This window comes from Haplochromis burtoni, unplaced genomic scaffold, assembly GCF_018398535.1.
Source record: "Haplochromis burtoni strain Fernald_Lab_line unplaced genomic scaffold, NCSU_Asbu1 Contig_573, whole genome shotgun sequence".
Lineage (NCBI taxonomy): Eukaryota > Metazoa > Chordata > Actinopteri > Cichliformes > Cichlidae > Haplochromis > Haplochromis burtoni.
In genome coordinates, this window is record NW_024582934.1 from 176,975 (window position 1) to 195,755 (window position 18,781).

Below are 18,781 nucleotides of genomic sequence, written 5' to 3' on the forward strand. Positions count from 1 at the left end.
GCCCAAAAGAAATATAGCACTGTGTAGAAGTCTTGAGCCATCCCTTATTTCTTTATATTTTGTCAGAATTAGTTCTGCAGACATGGCACTGTACAAGTGGTGTCTGGAAAATAACCTGTCTCTCAACATCAGCAAAACTAGAGAAATGATAGTGGACTACCGGAAATGACCAGTCAGGGAATGCCAGTCCATCCACATAACCAGTGTCAAGGTCGAAAGAGAAATTCCTTGGTGTCAACATCACCGAGGACTTCTCCTGGACCCTTCACACAGACACTGCTATCAGGAAAGCTCGCCAGCGGCTTTACTTCCTGAGGAGGCTGAGGAAGTTTGGCATGAACGCTAACATGCCCTCAAATTTCTACAGGTGTGCAATTGAGAGCTTGCTGATGAGCTGCATTACAGTTTGGTATGGAAGCTGCTCTGCTAGCAGCCGCAAATCACCACAGAGGGTGGTGAAGGCAGCAGAGCACATCACTGGCACGAGGCTTCCTGCCATTCAGGACATTTATCTCCAGCGATGCCTCCGTAAAGCACACAGCATCATCAAGGACCACAGCCACCCAGCACATCAGCTGTTCTCCTTGTTACCATCTGGCAGACGTTACAGGAGTCTGTCTGCTCGGACTACAAGACTTAAAAACAGTTTTTACCACCAAGCCATACGACACCTCAACCACAACACTTAAACACACACAACACAGCACTCAGAAGCTACCCTGCAGCTTCACAAGTACTCTGTACAATCTACACTGGTCACTCCACTTTATTGGTATTTATATTAAGAAAAAAACCATTCTGCTGAGCGACTGTCTTCTGCTTGTCAAATACATTTCATTGCAGTGTTGACCCTGTGCTAACTTGCATATGACAAATAAAACTGAAGACTGAAAACTACAGACGTCTTAAAAGACATCAAAAGCTCTTCTTCAGCTGTGGGCTGCCATCATAATCATTTCTATGGTTAATGAAAATGATTTGAACTCAAATTTTCAAATTTTCATTCATAACTCTATAAGATCTGATGCCACTGATTTTTAGTCTATTTCTTATGTTCCCTGTAGATTAATCAACTGAAGGGCCACATGCATCTCTCAGACTTGTTTTTTTTCCTATTTCTTAAAGATTTAGCTTTCAGGTCCTGTTCATCTGCTATATATAGTTTTTTTTAAGCCTACCACTTGTTCTTAAGTCCTCTGCTTGTCCAGTTCCCTCTATTGTTTTAAGGGTTGCTGCTCATCATGCCAATATATGCCCAGTTTTCAGTTAATAGGTCTTTGGGAATCACTTTGTTGAGATAAAAATGCTACTTTATTTCAGTCAAACTGTGTTACCTTTGGCAATTTTTAGTATTTTTAACAAAAAAAAACCAAATTAGTAACAAAATGCCTAAAGATACAATTTCAGGTTGGTTGGTTGCTAAGCTGCCTGTCATGTGTAGTTACAACATTGATCCATCTCTTGAGTTAGGTGTCTTTGTTATGCTTGAATGAATCAGAGGTGAATGTTAAGTGACTTCATAAACAACAACAAAAAAACACTCAGGTAAATGGATTGGACTGAAAATGAGTTTTAAAAAAAACAGCTAATGTCCGAAGAAAAACTTGGAAAAAGACTTCTGAAAAGCTTCAAGCACTACTCACTTTCAGAGAGGAACCCAGATGTAGGAGGAGAGAAGAATGGTGAAGGCTCTTCACAGAGAGGTGGTTGCAGTGACTAACCACCAAACAAAAAATAGGTATGGGTTTAGCTTTTTCAACAAAGACTTGGTGTGACTTTTTGATCACACCAAGATGCTCTTGTTCTACAATCAGCTTCATCACCCATTGAAGGTCGGGGAGGTCAGCTTTTAGCTACTGGCATCAATCACTGGTAGAACAATTCTTCATTAGGTACTGGCACTGCATCAGTGGAAAGGAGGCAGATTTTAAGTCACTTTGACTCTGTTTTCTGAGACTGATTATGCTAAGTCCTGAACTAAAAACATTTTTCGATTTAGATACTCATTAAATTTTTATCTTAGTACAGGCCGGGGCTTAATTCATGTCTGTTTATATTGGTTTCTCCTTGAATTTGTTGGCTTCAAATTCAATGACTCTTTGTCTGAACTATAATGCTTTATTTATACCACTGCCATTGTCGTGCTTGTGAACAGCAGCAGACTCCAAAAGTGACATCATTACTGCTGGCACATGAGATGCTTTGGTGGTGTTTCAGCTGGCTGCAGCCTTCCCAATTTTTGTAACCTGGTGTGTGCAGTGCTGCTGGCACAACAAATGAGCTGGAGGCACAAGTCTGTGAGCCTCCAGAGGCATCACTACAATCCATCAATGCAGCAGCATAGGGATTCCCAGATGGCACAGAAGTTGTGCAGGGAAATAGCCACAATAAATGGAAAAGATGAGATTTTCTGCAGAAAGCTTGAGTTTATGAGGCTACTTCCTACAACTCTACTTCATCATCAGTTGGTGTTCTGGCAGTGCTTTTTTTCAGCAGTAATATTTCTCGGTTGATTGCAGAGCGCTGCACATGCCGAAAGTGTTAAGTGTGAAAGGTTATGATGCTGCGTGGACGTCACAAGTTGCACATGCAGTCACCATCCATCCATGAAAACAATTTAAAGTGTTTAGAGGTCAGCTGTCCCATTTTTTACCTGCATAGATCATGTTTCTAACATAAAATAACTGCTTTCTTTTAAACAAAAAAATGATATGAGCTGTAAATCACTAAGTCATGCCTAAAACCTAAACACAAAGTAAAACACGAACACTAAAACCTCATTCAAATCAGATACTATACCACTTGCATCTGTTCAGCAGCAAAGTGGTAGATCATATGCAAACGCTGGAAGTGACGGTAGCACTCTACATCCTGTCCAGAACTGTGGCTGTTATAATGGTAAGTGCTTTGCGAAACAAATCACATTTTCCGAGAGACTCCAGCACAGCATAAACAAGAAGGCACTTGTTTTGTATGTTAGTGGTGTAGACATCTGCCAGATGGTGGTTTGGCTTTATATACTTTGATTCATATGCAAATGACAAATCCAAGCCTTCCACAAGTAAGAAAAAGAGAAGGACCCATGAACACGTGAACTCACCGCGGGCATTTCAACTTGTCCACCATCAAGTGTTAATAATGTTTGTTCACTTACAAAGAAGATGCAAGAAATGTATTTTCAGTTTACCGATGAGAGACAGAATATCAACCAAAAATCCAGAAAAACATTATAGACGTTATAAATTGATTTGCAGTATATTTTGTGTCATGGCCATGCAGGAAGACCCAAGACCATTCTTCAATGTTCTGGCAGAGGGATGAAGGATCTCGTTCAAGATTTTATGGTACATGGCCCTGTACTTTGGCCCCTCAATGTGTTGAAGTTGTGATGTTCACTTAGCAGAAAAACTGCCACAATACCTCACGTCTCCACCTCCGTGCTTTTCTGTGGGAATGGTGCTCTTTGGCTTCTACTCTTCCTCCAAAGGGTCAGGTTTATTCCAAACAGCTGGATCTCAGTTTCATCTGACCACAACACCTTTCTCATGACCATCCTCACCCAATGAGGCAAGATTTTGAATGAAGCTCCAGACTGAAGGCGATTAATTTTATAATTCTTAAATTTCCAAATAACCACACCAGCAGCTGTTACCTTGTCAGCAAGATTATTGCTGATAATAGTGTTTTCTTTCCTTGGTTAAAAAATAAGCAATTCAAGTTGCTGCCATTAGCACTGTTGCCTCATAGCAAGAAGATCCTGGGTTTCAATCCAGTCTGGGGCTTTTGCACGCTGCCTCTCAGCCTATGATAGCTGGGATAGGTTCCAGTAACCTGCCAAAACCCAAAATTGGATAAGTGGAAGAAATTGGATGGTAGTCTTTGAATAATATCGTAATGATAACTTTACTGGATTAACAACTGCATGCTACACCCAATAAAAAACAAGTTCCTTCTGTTAAACCAGTTGACCTATCAAACATGCTAGAAAGGAAATTTGCTCTCTTCTGAGTCACTTTCATGTAACCTCCTAGAAAGGAGGTTACACCCCCCACTGTTCCACGAGAAGAGAATGGATTGGTTTGTTGGGGCCAATGTAGAAATTATGTAAGAAAGGCCGCATTTAACAGGATCGCTAGGTTCAAATGTCACTGCCACAAAGGTACAATGGTGAAGGTGGAGGGGGTCCGGTAGGCAAGAAGATAATGGCCAACAGCTGTGAATGAGGGTAGGAGGAGGAGGAGGCAGGCAGGTGGGAAATGAAAGGGGCAGAGCAATGGGGATGTTAATGTGGGAAAGAGGTTTGATACCTCTCAAGGAGTGAAAAGTATTCCTCCTGCTGCTAAAGGTTATCAGGTTGCAGTTTCAGAGAGGCCTGGTAAAGACAACGCAGAAATGAGCAATCTTGTATCAGTGTGTCACAAACAATACTTATATACATGTATGATTAAATCACTTGCCACATAGCTCTGTGGATGTCAGTCACTTTCTAGTTAGCGTGGTAAACACTGTAATACCAGCGATGCAGCATTATCATTCTTGCATTTGTATGAAATTGGTCACATGGCTAAACTGTGGAGATTCACACCCACAGGTAATACTACTGTTGCCTGGTAACACAGATATTTTGCTGTGAGGCAGCAGCGCTAACTAGCCAATAATAAGGCCACCGTCTCCTGATCCAGTGTAAAAGGAAATGCAATTAACTAAGCTGACTGTGCAAAAACAGGCTCAAGCACAAACACTACTAGTAGTACTACTACTTCTCCAACACATTTTACTCCCACTGTAAACGCTTCCATGTAAGAAGCAGTTATGATGCAAGATTGTTTTGTAGCATGCTGAATAATTGAGATCATATCCAACCAGTCTGTCACAGAAAAACATGCGCGGCATCTGAAGCTTTAGATTTACTCTAATCACAGCACCAACAAGATTACATGGCCTGTGTAGTTACATAAACATGAAAAAACAAGATATAATCCAGGCCATCTCACCAGCTTTCAGTCTTTCTTTTTTCTAACTGTATATGAAACAAAAGGGCATGTCACACTAACGTTTATGCTGGATCACCCACTCAGCATTTCTCGTGGTTTCATAAATATTACCATTCATATGCCGAGCCTCTGCTCACACCTTGAAAACTGTGCTTATACACTCCCTACTTCACCAAAGGCAATATACAGCAAATGCTCATTAGTGATCTAATAGCTACAGGGTTTTCCTTTCCAGAAAATGATTAATAATCTACAGCATCAAGACCTGCACTCATAATAATCATGCATTTATTGAAACTAATAACTGACAACAGCTTAAACCCAAGAACTGCTGCATTATACATGATTTCCCTGCAGGGTCAAGAAAAATATACTCTGTATGAAACTGCCTTAATTCTTCTACCAAAATATATGTTTATCTGATTGAAAATCAATCCCCTCTCATTTGGGCACCGTGTCATAGTCAGTCCCCTAGAACATTGTCAAGAGCTTCACTTTCAGTTCCTCCCTGGTGGATAGGTTTCCATATTACCAGCTGTTAATTATTCATCTATGCTTGCCTGGCGCCTCAGTTGGAAAATAAAGCAAACCCTTTGGACTAGTGATACAGAATAACACGGTGACCTTTCTGCTGAACCCTGGTGAATTGTCCATTTATCCCCCACTGCTGGTATGAGTGAAACTGGAGCAGAAGGTGGAGATTATTTCTTCATGTGCAAAACGTGTCTCCCACACTGCTCGAGTCCATAAACAGCCAGCAGAGTGTGCGCAGTGCTTGAAGAGCTAGGTACAGTCCCCTTTTGTAATGTGCAAAATGATATCTCTGCAGTGTGACCATCTCTATTACAGCAGGGAGAGATTGTCTTACCATTTGGATTTGCTTCACAGAACACAACAAATTAGCCTGAGCTGCTTGCTCTGGACTCGCAGAGGAGAAAATGTCAGAGGCAAGGTAAGCTGTAAGACAACAACTTGCAAATTTGCTAGGGTAGGTTTGAAAAAAAATTACCAAGTCATCAAATAGCCCAAACTCGAGTTAACTTAGAAGCTCAGCTAAAATTAATTGACGGAGTCAAAATGAATCCAAGGACCCTGGAGAAGTTTCCTTTCCACCTCTGCATTAGTTTATTCATCATTAAAATTGAATAATTAAAAGCAAAACGCATTAAAACAGATCTGCTACATACTAATAATAACTGTTTATTCTGAAGCAGCCATTTAACAAATCTTCACAACATGTACAGTAGATATGTCCTTGACAAAATAAACCGGAGCTCATGTCAGTTGATTTTTTTTTTTGTTTTGTTTTGTGTTTTTTTATTTTATTTTATTGTTGCATGATGTGCGAGCCCTTTTAAAAGTCCTGTATGCCCAAGCCCATCGGGACACTTAAAAATTCAGGAAGCACTCTGGATTGTTGCAGAACGTGGAAGGATGAGGGACACGCACACTGATGGATGAAGCAAAAGACAACAAAGTTATAATTTGTTTGGTTAACAGATTATGTGATATAACAAACGTCATTGTATTTGGGGAATCTCACAAAATATCTCATGACCACACAACTTCAAAATAAACAGATGTTTTACAGCTGTGACTGAAATAAAAGTCTTGAATTTTCCATATCTATTACAAAATTCAAGATTCCCACCACCACAAATAAAAGAAATGAATGGGAAATTCTAATTTATTTTATATAAGACACATTCATGGTTTGTGCTTAAACACCAGTGAAAAGAAAATACATGCTTGTTCATTTATTTACCTGCCCGTGTAAATGCAGAAACATCAATCTCGTGCCCTGGGCGGCTGGTAGTACTGCTGCGTGGGTCGCGTGCGTCTAGGCTGGCCATCTCCCCCGCGGCGAAACTCTAGTGAACTGTCATAGTAACCATCATCTTCCTCCTGCCATTGTACATTTGATACAGTTGTGATGTGTTACTGTGAGTAATCCACCTAGAACTCATTCATATTTTATCACCTTTCCTCACCTCACTTGATCGCAGTTTAATTAGTAGCTTTCATTTACTATGAACCAACAAGTTCTGAGTTTGATGGATGTTTCCCTATTTTCTTACCATGACATCAGCATCAAGAGGTTTGATGTTATTCAGGAGGACCTCTTCACAATTTCCATAATCGCTAAATACAACCACAGCCGTGGAGCCAGATGGATGAACGGCATCTATTCTGGCATGGTAGAACTTCACACGCACAACCAGACAGAAAAGAACAGAAATCTCATTACTCTCAAATACAAACCTTTGAAAAACAAATCAAAGGCACTGTCAATACAAAACGAATCCCGCAGATTCATTTTTAGAATTTTAAATAACTTTAACTGTCAAACCAGCGCTCAGCCAAAGAAAAAGAAAACATCTTAAATACAGCAGTTTTCAACAATCATTAACTATTGCTGTCTCATACATGTAGGGATGACGCACCTTACTGTCTTCCCAGTAAAGTGCCAGACACTCATCTCCAGGTTTCCACATGTGTTCAGAAATATGACCCCTTTCTGATCCTCGAGGACCTTGTCCTTTGCCTTGACCTCCCCTTCTTTTAGACCCTGGGTTATTAGCATTGTTTCTCTTTGGGGGCGGCGGCTCCCTGTTCGGTGGACAAGACGAGGTTTGTGGTTTGATCGGCCCAGTTCTTTTGTGTTCTATAACGCCGTTTTGGAAATGAGAAGGATCTCCTGTTGGTATATAAGAACTCTGTGATGACCCCACTTCGGAGCCTCCTCCCTTTGAGTTAAAGTTTGCTGGCCCACTATCCCTTTGTCGCTCAGGGTGATCCAAATTTGCCCTCTCCATCTTCCCCTTCCTCCTGCTGTTGTTGAAGTCTTCATTTCTGTCTACACGTTTATTTCCTTTTCCGTTCGCTTCACTTCCCGCCAAATTGCTCAGTTTTGATGTGGGTGCCCCTCTTCTATGAGACGCCGCTGACATATTCCCACCACCATCTCCATTTCTGGACCGTTGGTTGTAAGATCCACTAAACTCCACCTGCTGCTGAAGGTCTTTTGAATGAGTGGAAGCAGACACGAAGGAAGAAGGAAAAATCTGATCGTCACGCATCTCTTTCTTGTCAGTTTGCGATCTATCGGACATCCCTCGTGACCACCTCTCCTGGCCCTTCCACTGCTGGGCTTGGCCTGACGTTTGGGGGGTTGTACAATTAGAGAGAGGCTCCTGGCCAGGTTTGGGAAAATCAGTGTCCCTGTGAAAGCGAGGCGGTCTGTCATTCCTTTGTTGCCTATGGTCATTATGCGAGGAGAACTTGGTCTGAGGTGCGTCTTTGGTGTGATAGTCTGAGTTGTGGAAATTTCCTTTGTTTTCGTGATGTCTCTGTGGAGCCTGGCTCTTTGGCTCTGATAAAAGCAAACAAGAAAAGATCAGCTTTATTAAGAAGTATGGCAAAACAATAATGGGAGAAATAGTGGAGGTAATACTAACAAGTGCTTGGTTGGTATTTCAGACCAGTGCTGATGTCTTGTTGTCAGAAACATGTCTTAGTTTTTCTGACCTGACAACAGCCATCTGTCTCAGTCTAATCAAGGCTCAGTTAGAAATCAGTAGATTCCTCCTAAAGAACTGGCTTCAAAATGTGCTACAAACATCAGCCATGCTTTTGCTTTAATTTGTGTGCTCTCCCAGAGGCCCTCCCATAAGTCATCACTACACAGGAACTGGGTTGGAAGTTGCACACATCTATGTCCCTTACACTTTCTCTCTCTCTTTTCCAAAATGATTAAAAAGAAAAAAAAATACACTATTCCACAGCTTGGAATATAACCCACCATCAATGGAGAAAACACCCATTTTGGATTCCAGAAAGTCAAACAATGTGCTCGGTCCAGATGGTCTTCCTCCTGCTCCCTCTTGATCATCTTCATTTCTGGACCTGCCTCTTCCCTTTCCTCTGCCTGAAGAAAACACAGCGAAAAAAAACAAAACATTATTTTGACAAAGATTAAATCGATCAGTTTGAATGTGCACACTTTCTGGTCTCCTGCATCTACATAAAGTATGTGACTTTATCTGCATTAGCCTGCACGTGAGAACTCAACTGAATTTACTTTTAATGAGTTTGTGTGGTACATTTAAAATAGCTTTAGAGTAAACTGTACCAGTAGCTGGTTTGAAAAAAGAATATCTAAGTAATTCAGTGTGATTGGGCAAGTTTCAAGGTAAAACAGGTTGATTTTCACTAATGAAACAGACACAAAGCAATGACTGCATTTAAAACAGAATTTCCATCTAAAACCTTAAGGTGTGCCTTTGAAAAGAGCAATAAAGTGTGTGCCTGCAATTTCTGGTAAATGAACTAAAACAAGCAACAAAAAACTCCTGCCACAAAGGACCTTTAACTAGGCTGCCGGTGATTTTCATTGCATTTAAAGAACCTCCACATCACTCCTCCAACCTCAATCTGGCTCTGCTTGCTCTGCAGACATATAAATTGTTATGCGGCCAAAGTGGGCTAAAGGTGCATCTGGGGCTGTGTGTGTGTGTATGTGTGTGTTTGTGTGTATACCTCTGGGTTGTGGCTTGTTAGACTCTGCAGCCGCAGGGCCAGGTCTGCTACCAGAAGATCCAGTCAGTAGGCTGTTCAGTGCCACTTCAAGGTTGTTATTATTGTCCATCAGAGCCTGTCGAGCAGCCTCTCTGTTAAAGCCCATCTCCATGATGTGCCTCAGAGCGCGTTCGTCAACCTACCCAACAAATGACAGGAAATATATTTGTTGTATGGAGACCGCATAGGAAGATTACATGCATATGATAATTATAAGTACAATTACGAGGTTATAAATGCAGACGTTTAGTGTGACGCACCCAGGAGCTCCCTTTTAAATTCTGTTTTACCTGTGAGAGCCTGTTGGTGTTGGAAACGATCGCAAACACTACTCCCTCGTCAAACACTACAATTTTACGTTCTGTCCTATTAATGTCTCCAACCCAAACCCTTCAGACTAGAGAAACTGGCAGGACACAACAAAAAGCAAGACAAATGGACTGCCACTTGATTGGAAAACCTCATCAGGGCTCCAATCCATTTACATCTCCACAATATTATAACCGATGCCTCACCCAATCTGTGAACCATGAAATAAGACTTCAATCCAGACTAAAGAAACCACAGAAGAACACAGAGCAAGTTTGAGCCTTTAAATTGCTTTGTTACAGTGAATTGGGACTTCAGTAATGTGAGGTAAAGCCATTATTTCAACAACGTTTTTGTGTGTGTAAAGTGTGGGAGACACCAGAGGCGGGTGACGGGGGGGGGAGGGGAAGGAGGGTTTTCCAAAATGAGTTTGAGGTGGTGGTGTGGTCCGAATGAGGTTTATAGGTAATCTGTGGTGCGACCAGCTCTCTGTAGTTTCCATCTTGTCTGCTTTCTGTTCTTTCAGCCCGGTCCTCCCGTCTCCTCTGCTGGTAAGACTCTCGGCTCCGGGAGGAGGAGGCAGCATTGGATAAATTGCCGCCTGCATTTCCTCCACCGCCAAATGTGCGGGGGCCCTGACAAGGAAACAACATTAGGATCAATAGAGCTGCAGGGTTGGACAAAGAGAAAAATACAATAAAAGAAACAGAACTCTGCAAATGACAACGTAATTATGACTTTTAATTTGAAGAGTTACACAACTGTCAAAGGCAATTAAGGTTGAGGTGAATGCCGATAAAGAGCGTATATTTTTAAATTGAGGCCAAATTAAGTCACTTGTGCAGGACGTGCAATCGATAAAGCAGCAAATTTTGCCCGCATGGCAAAAACACTGGTCCCGAAAATTAACAACTGAAAAGCTAACAAGTGATAAAGGTTTGGATACCTCTTTGGTCTTGGCCACCTCAGCAATAGCCGCAGTCCGCTGCTTTTCAAACTCGTCGTTCTCGTCAGTGCTTTTGACCACAGTGTGAGTCTGCAGGGTCTTCCTCTGGTCCAGTTCTCGGCTATCCACTTCATCCTTCCTTGCACACTTCTACAGGGAGAGCGAGAACAAGGCTGCAGAGATCATCACTCGTGTACGCTCTCTTAAGTACAGAAATTAGTGCGCTTGACAGTTTGCACATTTCATGGACTCAAACTAGAACCAGATGAATTCATCTGGTTTTTCTCAAACTTGACTGTGAACTGTATTTAATTTCAAAACAATTACAGATGGTGGCTCGGTGCCAATGAGATGGAACTCATCACTTCCTGCAGCTGTTCCTTGACTGCACCAAGTGATGATTTAGTCACACGGGCCAGCAAATGACCAGAGTAATGATATTTACTTTTGACTAGGTTCAGCCATTCTTTGTTTCAATAAAAAATCAAACCCTGCGACTATTTGTGGGTATCTAACATAACAGGTTGTATTAAAAATGATATTCGTCATAGTAACAAGATTATGCTTATGTGAAAATGATGAAGGCCTGGATTTCTGTCTTGAGCGTGCACTTATTTAGTTATCGCTCACATAATAACTCACCTTCCAGTGAGGACAGTTTACTATTTTTAAGTTCAGTAATTTTCTGTTAGCCAAAGAAGAGGCACAAAAACAAAAGGATTTGAGAATGACTAGCAGACAACAGGAAATCTATCTGCATTAATATTATTAGGATCATCATGTAAGTAAAACTGTTTTGAACTCAGAGCTTGAGGTAAAAAGACAAAAAGTCTACCGTCTAATGCCATGTAAACTAAATTCTTCTGACTGGAAAATGTCTGGTAGAAACACACCACAACTACACTTTTAAAAACATTCCTGCTGTGAAGCATGATGGTAGAAGCTCCGTGCTGTGAGAGCGCCTCTGAGTAGAAGCAACCGGGATAAGTAAAACTGACTCAACTGACAGAACATAGATCCAAGCAAAGCGCAAGCACACACATTTGCTTTCCAGCGCCAAATACCTTGGAACAGAGCAATCTAAAGCGACCCAAAGCAGACTTACTCAACACCAAGTCCTGGAATGACCCCGCATTAGAAAATACAGTTACGCGGAAGATCTAGAGGCTGTTAAATAAGTCCCAAATGCTCCCCTGTCATAAAACTTTACAAAGCTTGAGCAAATCTGGAAGGAAAATCCAAGTGTGAAGCTGATACCAATGCATTCACTTGGAAGCTATGATCCTAGCCGAGACTCAGACTCAGTCTTTTTTAAAGCTTTAAGTATTCTGTGTATAATAATAATCGTTAAAAAAAAGAAAAACGTTAGCAAATAAAGCATCTAATTATTAGTGGTTACCTTGACGATCTGCTTATCATGTTCACAACGCTTAATCTCAGCTGCCCTTTTACATCAATTACTAGAGCTTTTTATTTTAACAAAAATGCAACATTTAAGCCTCATGTTGCTGGCGGGAGATAACCTGCCACAGGACAGTTTGATTTTTAATTCTGCTTTATTACACACACAGCGATCAAACATTTTAAAGATTCATGAAGGCGTAATTGTTCCAAAAGATCAGAGAGAACATTGCCAAGATAGGGACACTCCTGGCGCCAGATCTGTGTTTAGTTCCTTGCATACATTTATGAGGTTACTGCTATTCACTACTGCCTGGCTTCCATTAAATCACTGCTGAAGTATCATTTCATATTAATGTTCCTGTCTGTATTAATTTTGTTCAATTTTTATGTTATTCTTTCTGGTTTTTGTTCTTCTTAGAAACATTTTTTTAAATATAATTTTGGATGTTTTGCTTTTTAAGTGAACTATGAAATGTTCTTCCTCACCTGACCAAATGGCACGAACGGAGGAGGTCCGCCTTCTGCTCCAATGTTACTCCTGCTGTGTTTGGCCAGACTCTGCGGGATGAAGGATAAAGGTACCCCTTTTTTTTTTTTTTTTAAATACAAAACTCAGATAAATACAACCTCAGCAACAGCTAATGATGGTGTAGCAGAGGCCTTTATTACACATTTAAAATGATTACTAAAATATGACTTTTATCTTTTTTGGCCAGAGTGGCTGATCCGTCATTAAAATATTGACCCTCACCCTTTGTAGTTCCCACTTCTCCACCATGTGATCAACCTCTCCTCCAAGGACAGAGATTTTTGAATCATCAAGCAGTAAAAGACCATTTTTAACCTGGACTGTACCAAGAAGCTTCACCTTTGTTCCTGGTGGGGTGTTAAAACTGAAAAACAAAATAAAATAAAAAATAATAATAGAGAAAACAAAATATTAAGACTGAAACGCAGTATGAATGATATATTTCTATACATTTCTTTTTAAAAAGCTATTAAATTTTAAATATATGTGTGGGTTTACTGCATATACCAAGTCTCACACCCTATTTCGTTACCCATGCCACTTTATAAATGACATGGAGCATTGCCAGCAGATGGGTGGCAAGGCTAGGAGAGACTATTAATAATCCCAGCTGCTCACCCATCCTCATGGTAAATTAAAAGCCCCTCTATCTCATCAGGCCTGATAAGGCCTCTGCCTCTCTCATTAGGAAAGCACAGGGACTTAGAGGGATTTCCAGCTACTGATGCCGGATGCCAAAGCAACAATTAGGGATTTCACTCCAAACCTCTGGGATAGATGCTTCTGCTGCTATCATGATAGAAGTTCACATGATAGCAGCAAATACAGGAATAAGACGGCAGTCATCCTTGATTCAATCACATACAAATGCACTATTCACCCTCAGTGTCGCTACTTAATTGTCATCTCTCTGTACTACATCACTGTCTCGCACACTGAACAGTCCTGTAATCCAGCTCATCCTTCTTTGCCTCTCACTTATGGCCTCACGCACACTAAAGCGGACACTTTCATAAGAAACACTAACCGGCGCTGTTGCTAGCCAGTCTGTGTGTGCCGCTCATAAAGGGGGGATTTGTTCTGTTCTCTCCTCTCTTCCCATCAGGAAGTCAAGGCCCACATTCTGGCCACTCCACCTGTACAGACTGGCTAGTCACCATGGCAGCAGTCACCAAGGCCACGGTAGCTTGGATGGAGATGTAATTAAGGCTAAGAATTGTTAGATCAGCTGCCATGGCGAGGAAATTGCAGATAAAGGGAAAATTCAGACATGTGGTGGGGTGAGAATGTTGACAGGGAGGTGAAGGAGCAGGGTGTGTGCAGAATGTGTTTGCAAAATATGAGAAACCAGCTGAATGCCCCCGATTTGCATCTATGCAGCAAACAGAAAAGCAGCTTTTACATTATCCATTTTTAAATATGAGACAAATAAAAAAAAATGTAGGATTTTTTTTAACCATTTATACCCCTTTCACAGATATTTACATTACACTACAGCCTGTTATTTTTAAATGCAACAAAACTGTAATACCTGATCTTAGACAGATGTTTGAACTCCAGTCCAACACAGGTGGTGTGCCCATCTGTCATTTGCAGGCGCAGCATTCGCGGCGCGCCCTGGGACTCCTCGTGGTCTTTAGGAGCTGAGATGTTTCTCACCTTCTGCACCTGGAGGACACATGGACCCTCCAACTGGCCATGTGCAAAAGACAGAAAAATAAATAAATAAATAAAAAAGAGATGGCTTGAAAGGCAAATCTGCATGTGCGGAGGAGGATTACAGCGAAATACTGAAAAGTCCTCTAGGAGTTTTCAGTATGTATTGAGGATTACTCCAATTTTTAAAGCAAAAAACAAAAACAAACAATACCTCTTTCCCTGTGGCATACTTAAGTCAGCACAGGTTTATTTATTCCTCAAAATAGCCTCAAGGCTTACATTTAGAGCTACAGCGACCACTGTTGTTGAATGCTTTTGTAAGGACTCTTCGCACAAAGTTTGATTTCTACACCTGGGAAAAGATATGTGTAAATCCTATCTACATTCAATACTACATACAAAAAGTGTATAGTGCAATACAGCATTATATGTACAAGGCAGAGTGCATTACCAGGGTATAATGGGGTGTATCATATTCGGAGTCTGAAGGGAAGAGGAGGTAAATGCACATAAAATTACATGTTTTGATATTTGGGTTTTTTCCCCCCTCCATTTGCTCAATTTTACTTTCATGGGCAAAGAAGTGGTTTCTTGACCTACATTTGTTAGTGTGCTAGGGACATCTAGTGGCAATAATGAAAACTGCAGTTCTAAAGTTTCCTTTCAACAGTGGCTCCAGCTCATCATTTGTAATAGAGTTTCATAAATTAAGCACTGACACAGAGTTGTAGCAATATGTATGCCACTCACCTTCTCAGTTCTTCCACTGTTGATATCAGATGGTAGATATTTTCGCCCAACAGTTCTAAGATCAGTCTGCAAAACAAAAGCTGCTTTATTAGAATATATATAATAATCATATATTCATGTAATGAAACAATGCACATGTGAAACAAAAACAACAAAACACATTTTTAACTATTCAATCAGATATAATCTCACTTTTTGTAATCTCACTCCACATGGTGGAGAGAGTGCAACTGTGCACTATTGCAGTAAAACAGTAAAACCAGTATATGCGCCAATGTATGGAGTAATTTTGATATACAAGAATCAGGATTGGAGCTCATTGCTTTTTAAATCCAATCACCACTTTATTTAACCTAGCTTTTTAACAGAATTGTATTTTTTAAAGAGGATTTCATTTTTCCTCCAAACCATAAGAGATCAACATTAAAACTACAAATGTGTCTGCCTCCCAAACCAATTTTACAACCACTTTTTACCGCAGAAAACAATATGTCTGAACAAAATAAGCGCTCCAGGTAAAACCAAAAAAAGCAGCCAGAGTAGCAAAATATCTCTCTAATTAAGATACAATTAAATGCACCGTTTTGCTAGCAAATCATCAGTGGCTCCAATTTATTTTTATGCCTAGTCTGACAATGTTAATAACTTTAAGCCCCTACAAGTACCACTCTAAATTTACTACAAGCTGATTAAACCAGGTATGCAGTAATATCTAAAAGTACAGTGTGAGACCTTTCCGCAGCACTCCATGCTAAACCTTAAAGGTCAGTGTTTCTGCAGTAAATGCACTGACTGTGCGTTCTCGACTCGTTCGATACTGTAGGTCAGGTCTGTAGCATCTTTGTCATTCTAGGAGAAGAACCCTATATGAATGTTTATAGTTCCTCTTTAAACATTTTCATTTTGTTTAGCTGCGTATCAAATGAAAAAAATTCTTTTTTTAAATACACAATTATAATTAACAGATAATTCAAATACCCACATTCATTTCATACTATTAAAATGAATAGATTCCTGGTTTCATGATGATTGATGATATAATTTGAGAGGGCAGTCATTGAGTGATTGAAGAGGGAAAAGGATGAGTTATTTTTGGCTCAGAAAGGTGCCTTTTAGGGATGAATAGAATAGCATGAGTGAATGGTTCTGCATAGAGTAACTACAACAGGTTTACTTAGATTCACTTGTTTGGCAGATATTTATGCATGTTTCTGTTATTATGTTTGATAAACTAGTAGTATCTAACAAAAACTAGTAGTGTCTAACCAAACTAGTTAAAAAAAAATGCCAACTTTTCGTACAATGATGGTGATTTTCCTTAAACTCTAAAACTCAAGGCAAGATGTTACACGGTAAAAACATTCTGTATATGTGTTTGTGTTGCACTTACATCAAGCGCAATACGAATTATGTCACTATGTGTTATTTTTTCAGCGGATCCTTTCAGTTCTGCTATGCCTTCATCACTGAGGTACCTGCAAGATGAAAAACAGAGCAGAGAATACAAGTGAAGCTGGGAAAGGCTTCAGACAGTCTCATTTCAACATGTTTAAACAGACTGTTATTATAATCAACTAAAACTTATCTAAAGACGGCGACAAATACTTGACTGAATAAATAAAAACTGCATTTTAGCGGACATTTTTCTCTTAAAAAAGACTGATATTAAAAATAAAATGCAAATGGTAACGTCTTTGGTTTTAATCTTTTTTTTTTTAGTTTGGTCAAATTTATAACACGCATGTGGAGGTAATGCTGTATTTATTTATTTACTGTGATGTCAAGCGTCTCCATAACTCCATAAATTGTTGTGTGTTTGTATGCTAATACTTATTCTAAATGTCATACATATTATGATTAATAAATAATCTCCTTTGGGGGGGGAGTCAGGATGGGAACCCCAGTTAAAACTCTGCCAAATCAAACATGTGGAGATATCTGCTGCAGGGATCACAGTTATATTTTTGTATTTTCTCATTTGTTTTTATTTTTATTTCATTTTTACTTTTTGTTTTTAACTAAGTTTAGTTTCAATTACTTCCCATAGTGCGTTTTCTTGTTTCAGTTTAGTTTGTGTTGTCTGCAAATGTTTGGCTTTAGATATGTTTTTATTAGTTTCAGTGTTCCATAAGGTTGTTATTGTATGGACGGCATATGTCAGAGGCGAGGTTTAGGAAAATCAGTACACGTATTACTACTAAAAACAGAACTTTTTGAAAGTAACTGTGTCACAGACTTTTAGACAGAGTGTCTCTATAAAAACATTCACCAAAGCCTCTGTATTTTTATTTATTTTAATTTTGCAAGTTCTCAAATGATTTTAGTCAGTTTCATTTTTAAGTCTTTCTTTAAATCTTTATTTTACATAACTAAATTGGGGGGTTTTGCATCTAGTTTTAGTTTAGTAAACTATAATCACGTTAGTGCTGACCCCTTGTGACAAGGGAGAAACTCAAAGTAATTTTACTGTAAGATATAAACAGTACACAAACTAAACAACTCTACTCAAACAGCAAAACATGACAAGTCAAATTAACTCTCCCATCTAATCAACACAATGCAATTACAATTCTACTCTATTACAGTTAATTCATAGTTCAGTATCACAGAAGTTTATAAACTGCTTGCTTCAAGACTGTTTTACAATTCGCGCAGTTTAGCAATAAACTGATTCAGATAACGAACTCACCTCCTTCCCAAAACTAAACTGAATATATGGGAAGAAACATCAGAAGAAATCTGTTTTGTTTTTATCACGAGTTACGTTCACAGCCTCTTTGATCTGATCAGATGGTGTGCATGACAACAAACGTAAACAACCTCGGGACCACTTTTAAATTAGTTTATCTGTACATTACGGACAGAACAGTTATTATTCATCTCTGTTAAATACATATAAGACTCTAGAAGGGATAACAATTAAGTAAGCAAAACCTGAAGCAGTAAGTGTTTAGAAGCTGCATGTGGCTGAATGCTAGCACTCATGTCTAGCTACTGTAAACTGCTGCTGGGATGTTCTGAGTTTTAAAAGCACTGCATGTTTTAACTATATTAACTTTAATATGAGCCTCAGATTTATTTGATTGGCCCTGCATATGACGTTATCACTGTTTGTTCATGCAAAATGCAGCGCCACACTACGCTGTAATAATTGCATGCTAAGTGTGTATTGCATAGCTAGCGTCATTTATCTCGCTAGTTTGCTAGCCAGCCTCCAGCACAACTAATTACGTTGCAAAAACACACAGAAATCCAAAGTGTTAAGGTAAACCTTGTACTTTAATTTTAAGTTATAAGTACGCTAAATAGTGTTTTTAGAAAACATCAAAGAGTAGTAGTAGTGGTAGTTGTATAAGTAGTACTAGCTAGCTCTTTGAAATTAGCTCACATGCTACCTACCAGCCCTCTTTGGTCAGGGAATCTGTCACATCGGTCATTGTGCTTCCAAACTGCTGATGGAGCAATAAGGACACCAAGAGTTTTAAAGTGGGTTCACTGGAATAACAGCTATCTCGTCCTGTAATTCATATTCTGCTCCAGACAAAGCTCGCTAATATCAGTACTGAACGACTCTACGGTACATACGTCACACAATGACACTGTACAAGTACG

General features: G+C 39.7%; 1 protein-coding gene across 1 annotated transcript; it reads right to left on the minus strand.

Moving 5' to 3' along the window:
• Positions 1–6,095: 6,095 nt before the first annotated feature.
• Positions 6,096–18,781, minus strand: tdrd3 (tudor domain containing 3). The gene is made up of 14 exons (XM_005948176.3): positions 18,569–18,781; positions 16,560–16,644; positions 15,170–15,235; positions 14,292–14,452; positions 12,983–13,124; positions 12,718–12,789; positions 10,828–10,977; positions 10,364–10,516; positions 9,534–9,711; positions 8,797–8,922; positions 7,439–8,367; positions 7,073–7,198; positions 6,760–6,899; positions 6,096–6,444 (listed from the first exon to the last, which is right to left on the minus strand). The coding sequence occupies exons 1-13, from the start codon at positions 18,604–18,606 to the stop codon at positions 6,783–6,785; spliced, it is 2,343 nt and encodes a 780-aa protein (XP_005948238.1). The 5' UTR covers positions 18,607–18,781; the 3' UTR covers positions 6,096–6,444; positions 6,760–6,782.

What these genes read in the sequence shown, in the direction of transcription:
- tdrd3 (XM_005948176.3), bottom strand. Translation starts at nt 18,606, where the DNA reads ATGACCGATGTGACAGATTCCCTGACCAAAGAGGGCTG. An exon ending in AGAAGTGGGAACTACAAAGG is followed by an intron (nt 12,790 to 12,982) that starts GTGAGGGTCAAT and finishes TTCATCCCGCAG; the next exon opens with AGTCTGGCCAAACACAGCAG. An exon ending in TAACAAGCCACAACCCAGAG is followed by an intron (nt 8,923 to 9,533) that starts GTATACACACAA and finishes TGTTTTCTTCAG; the next exon opens with GCAGAGGAAAGGGAAGAGGC.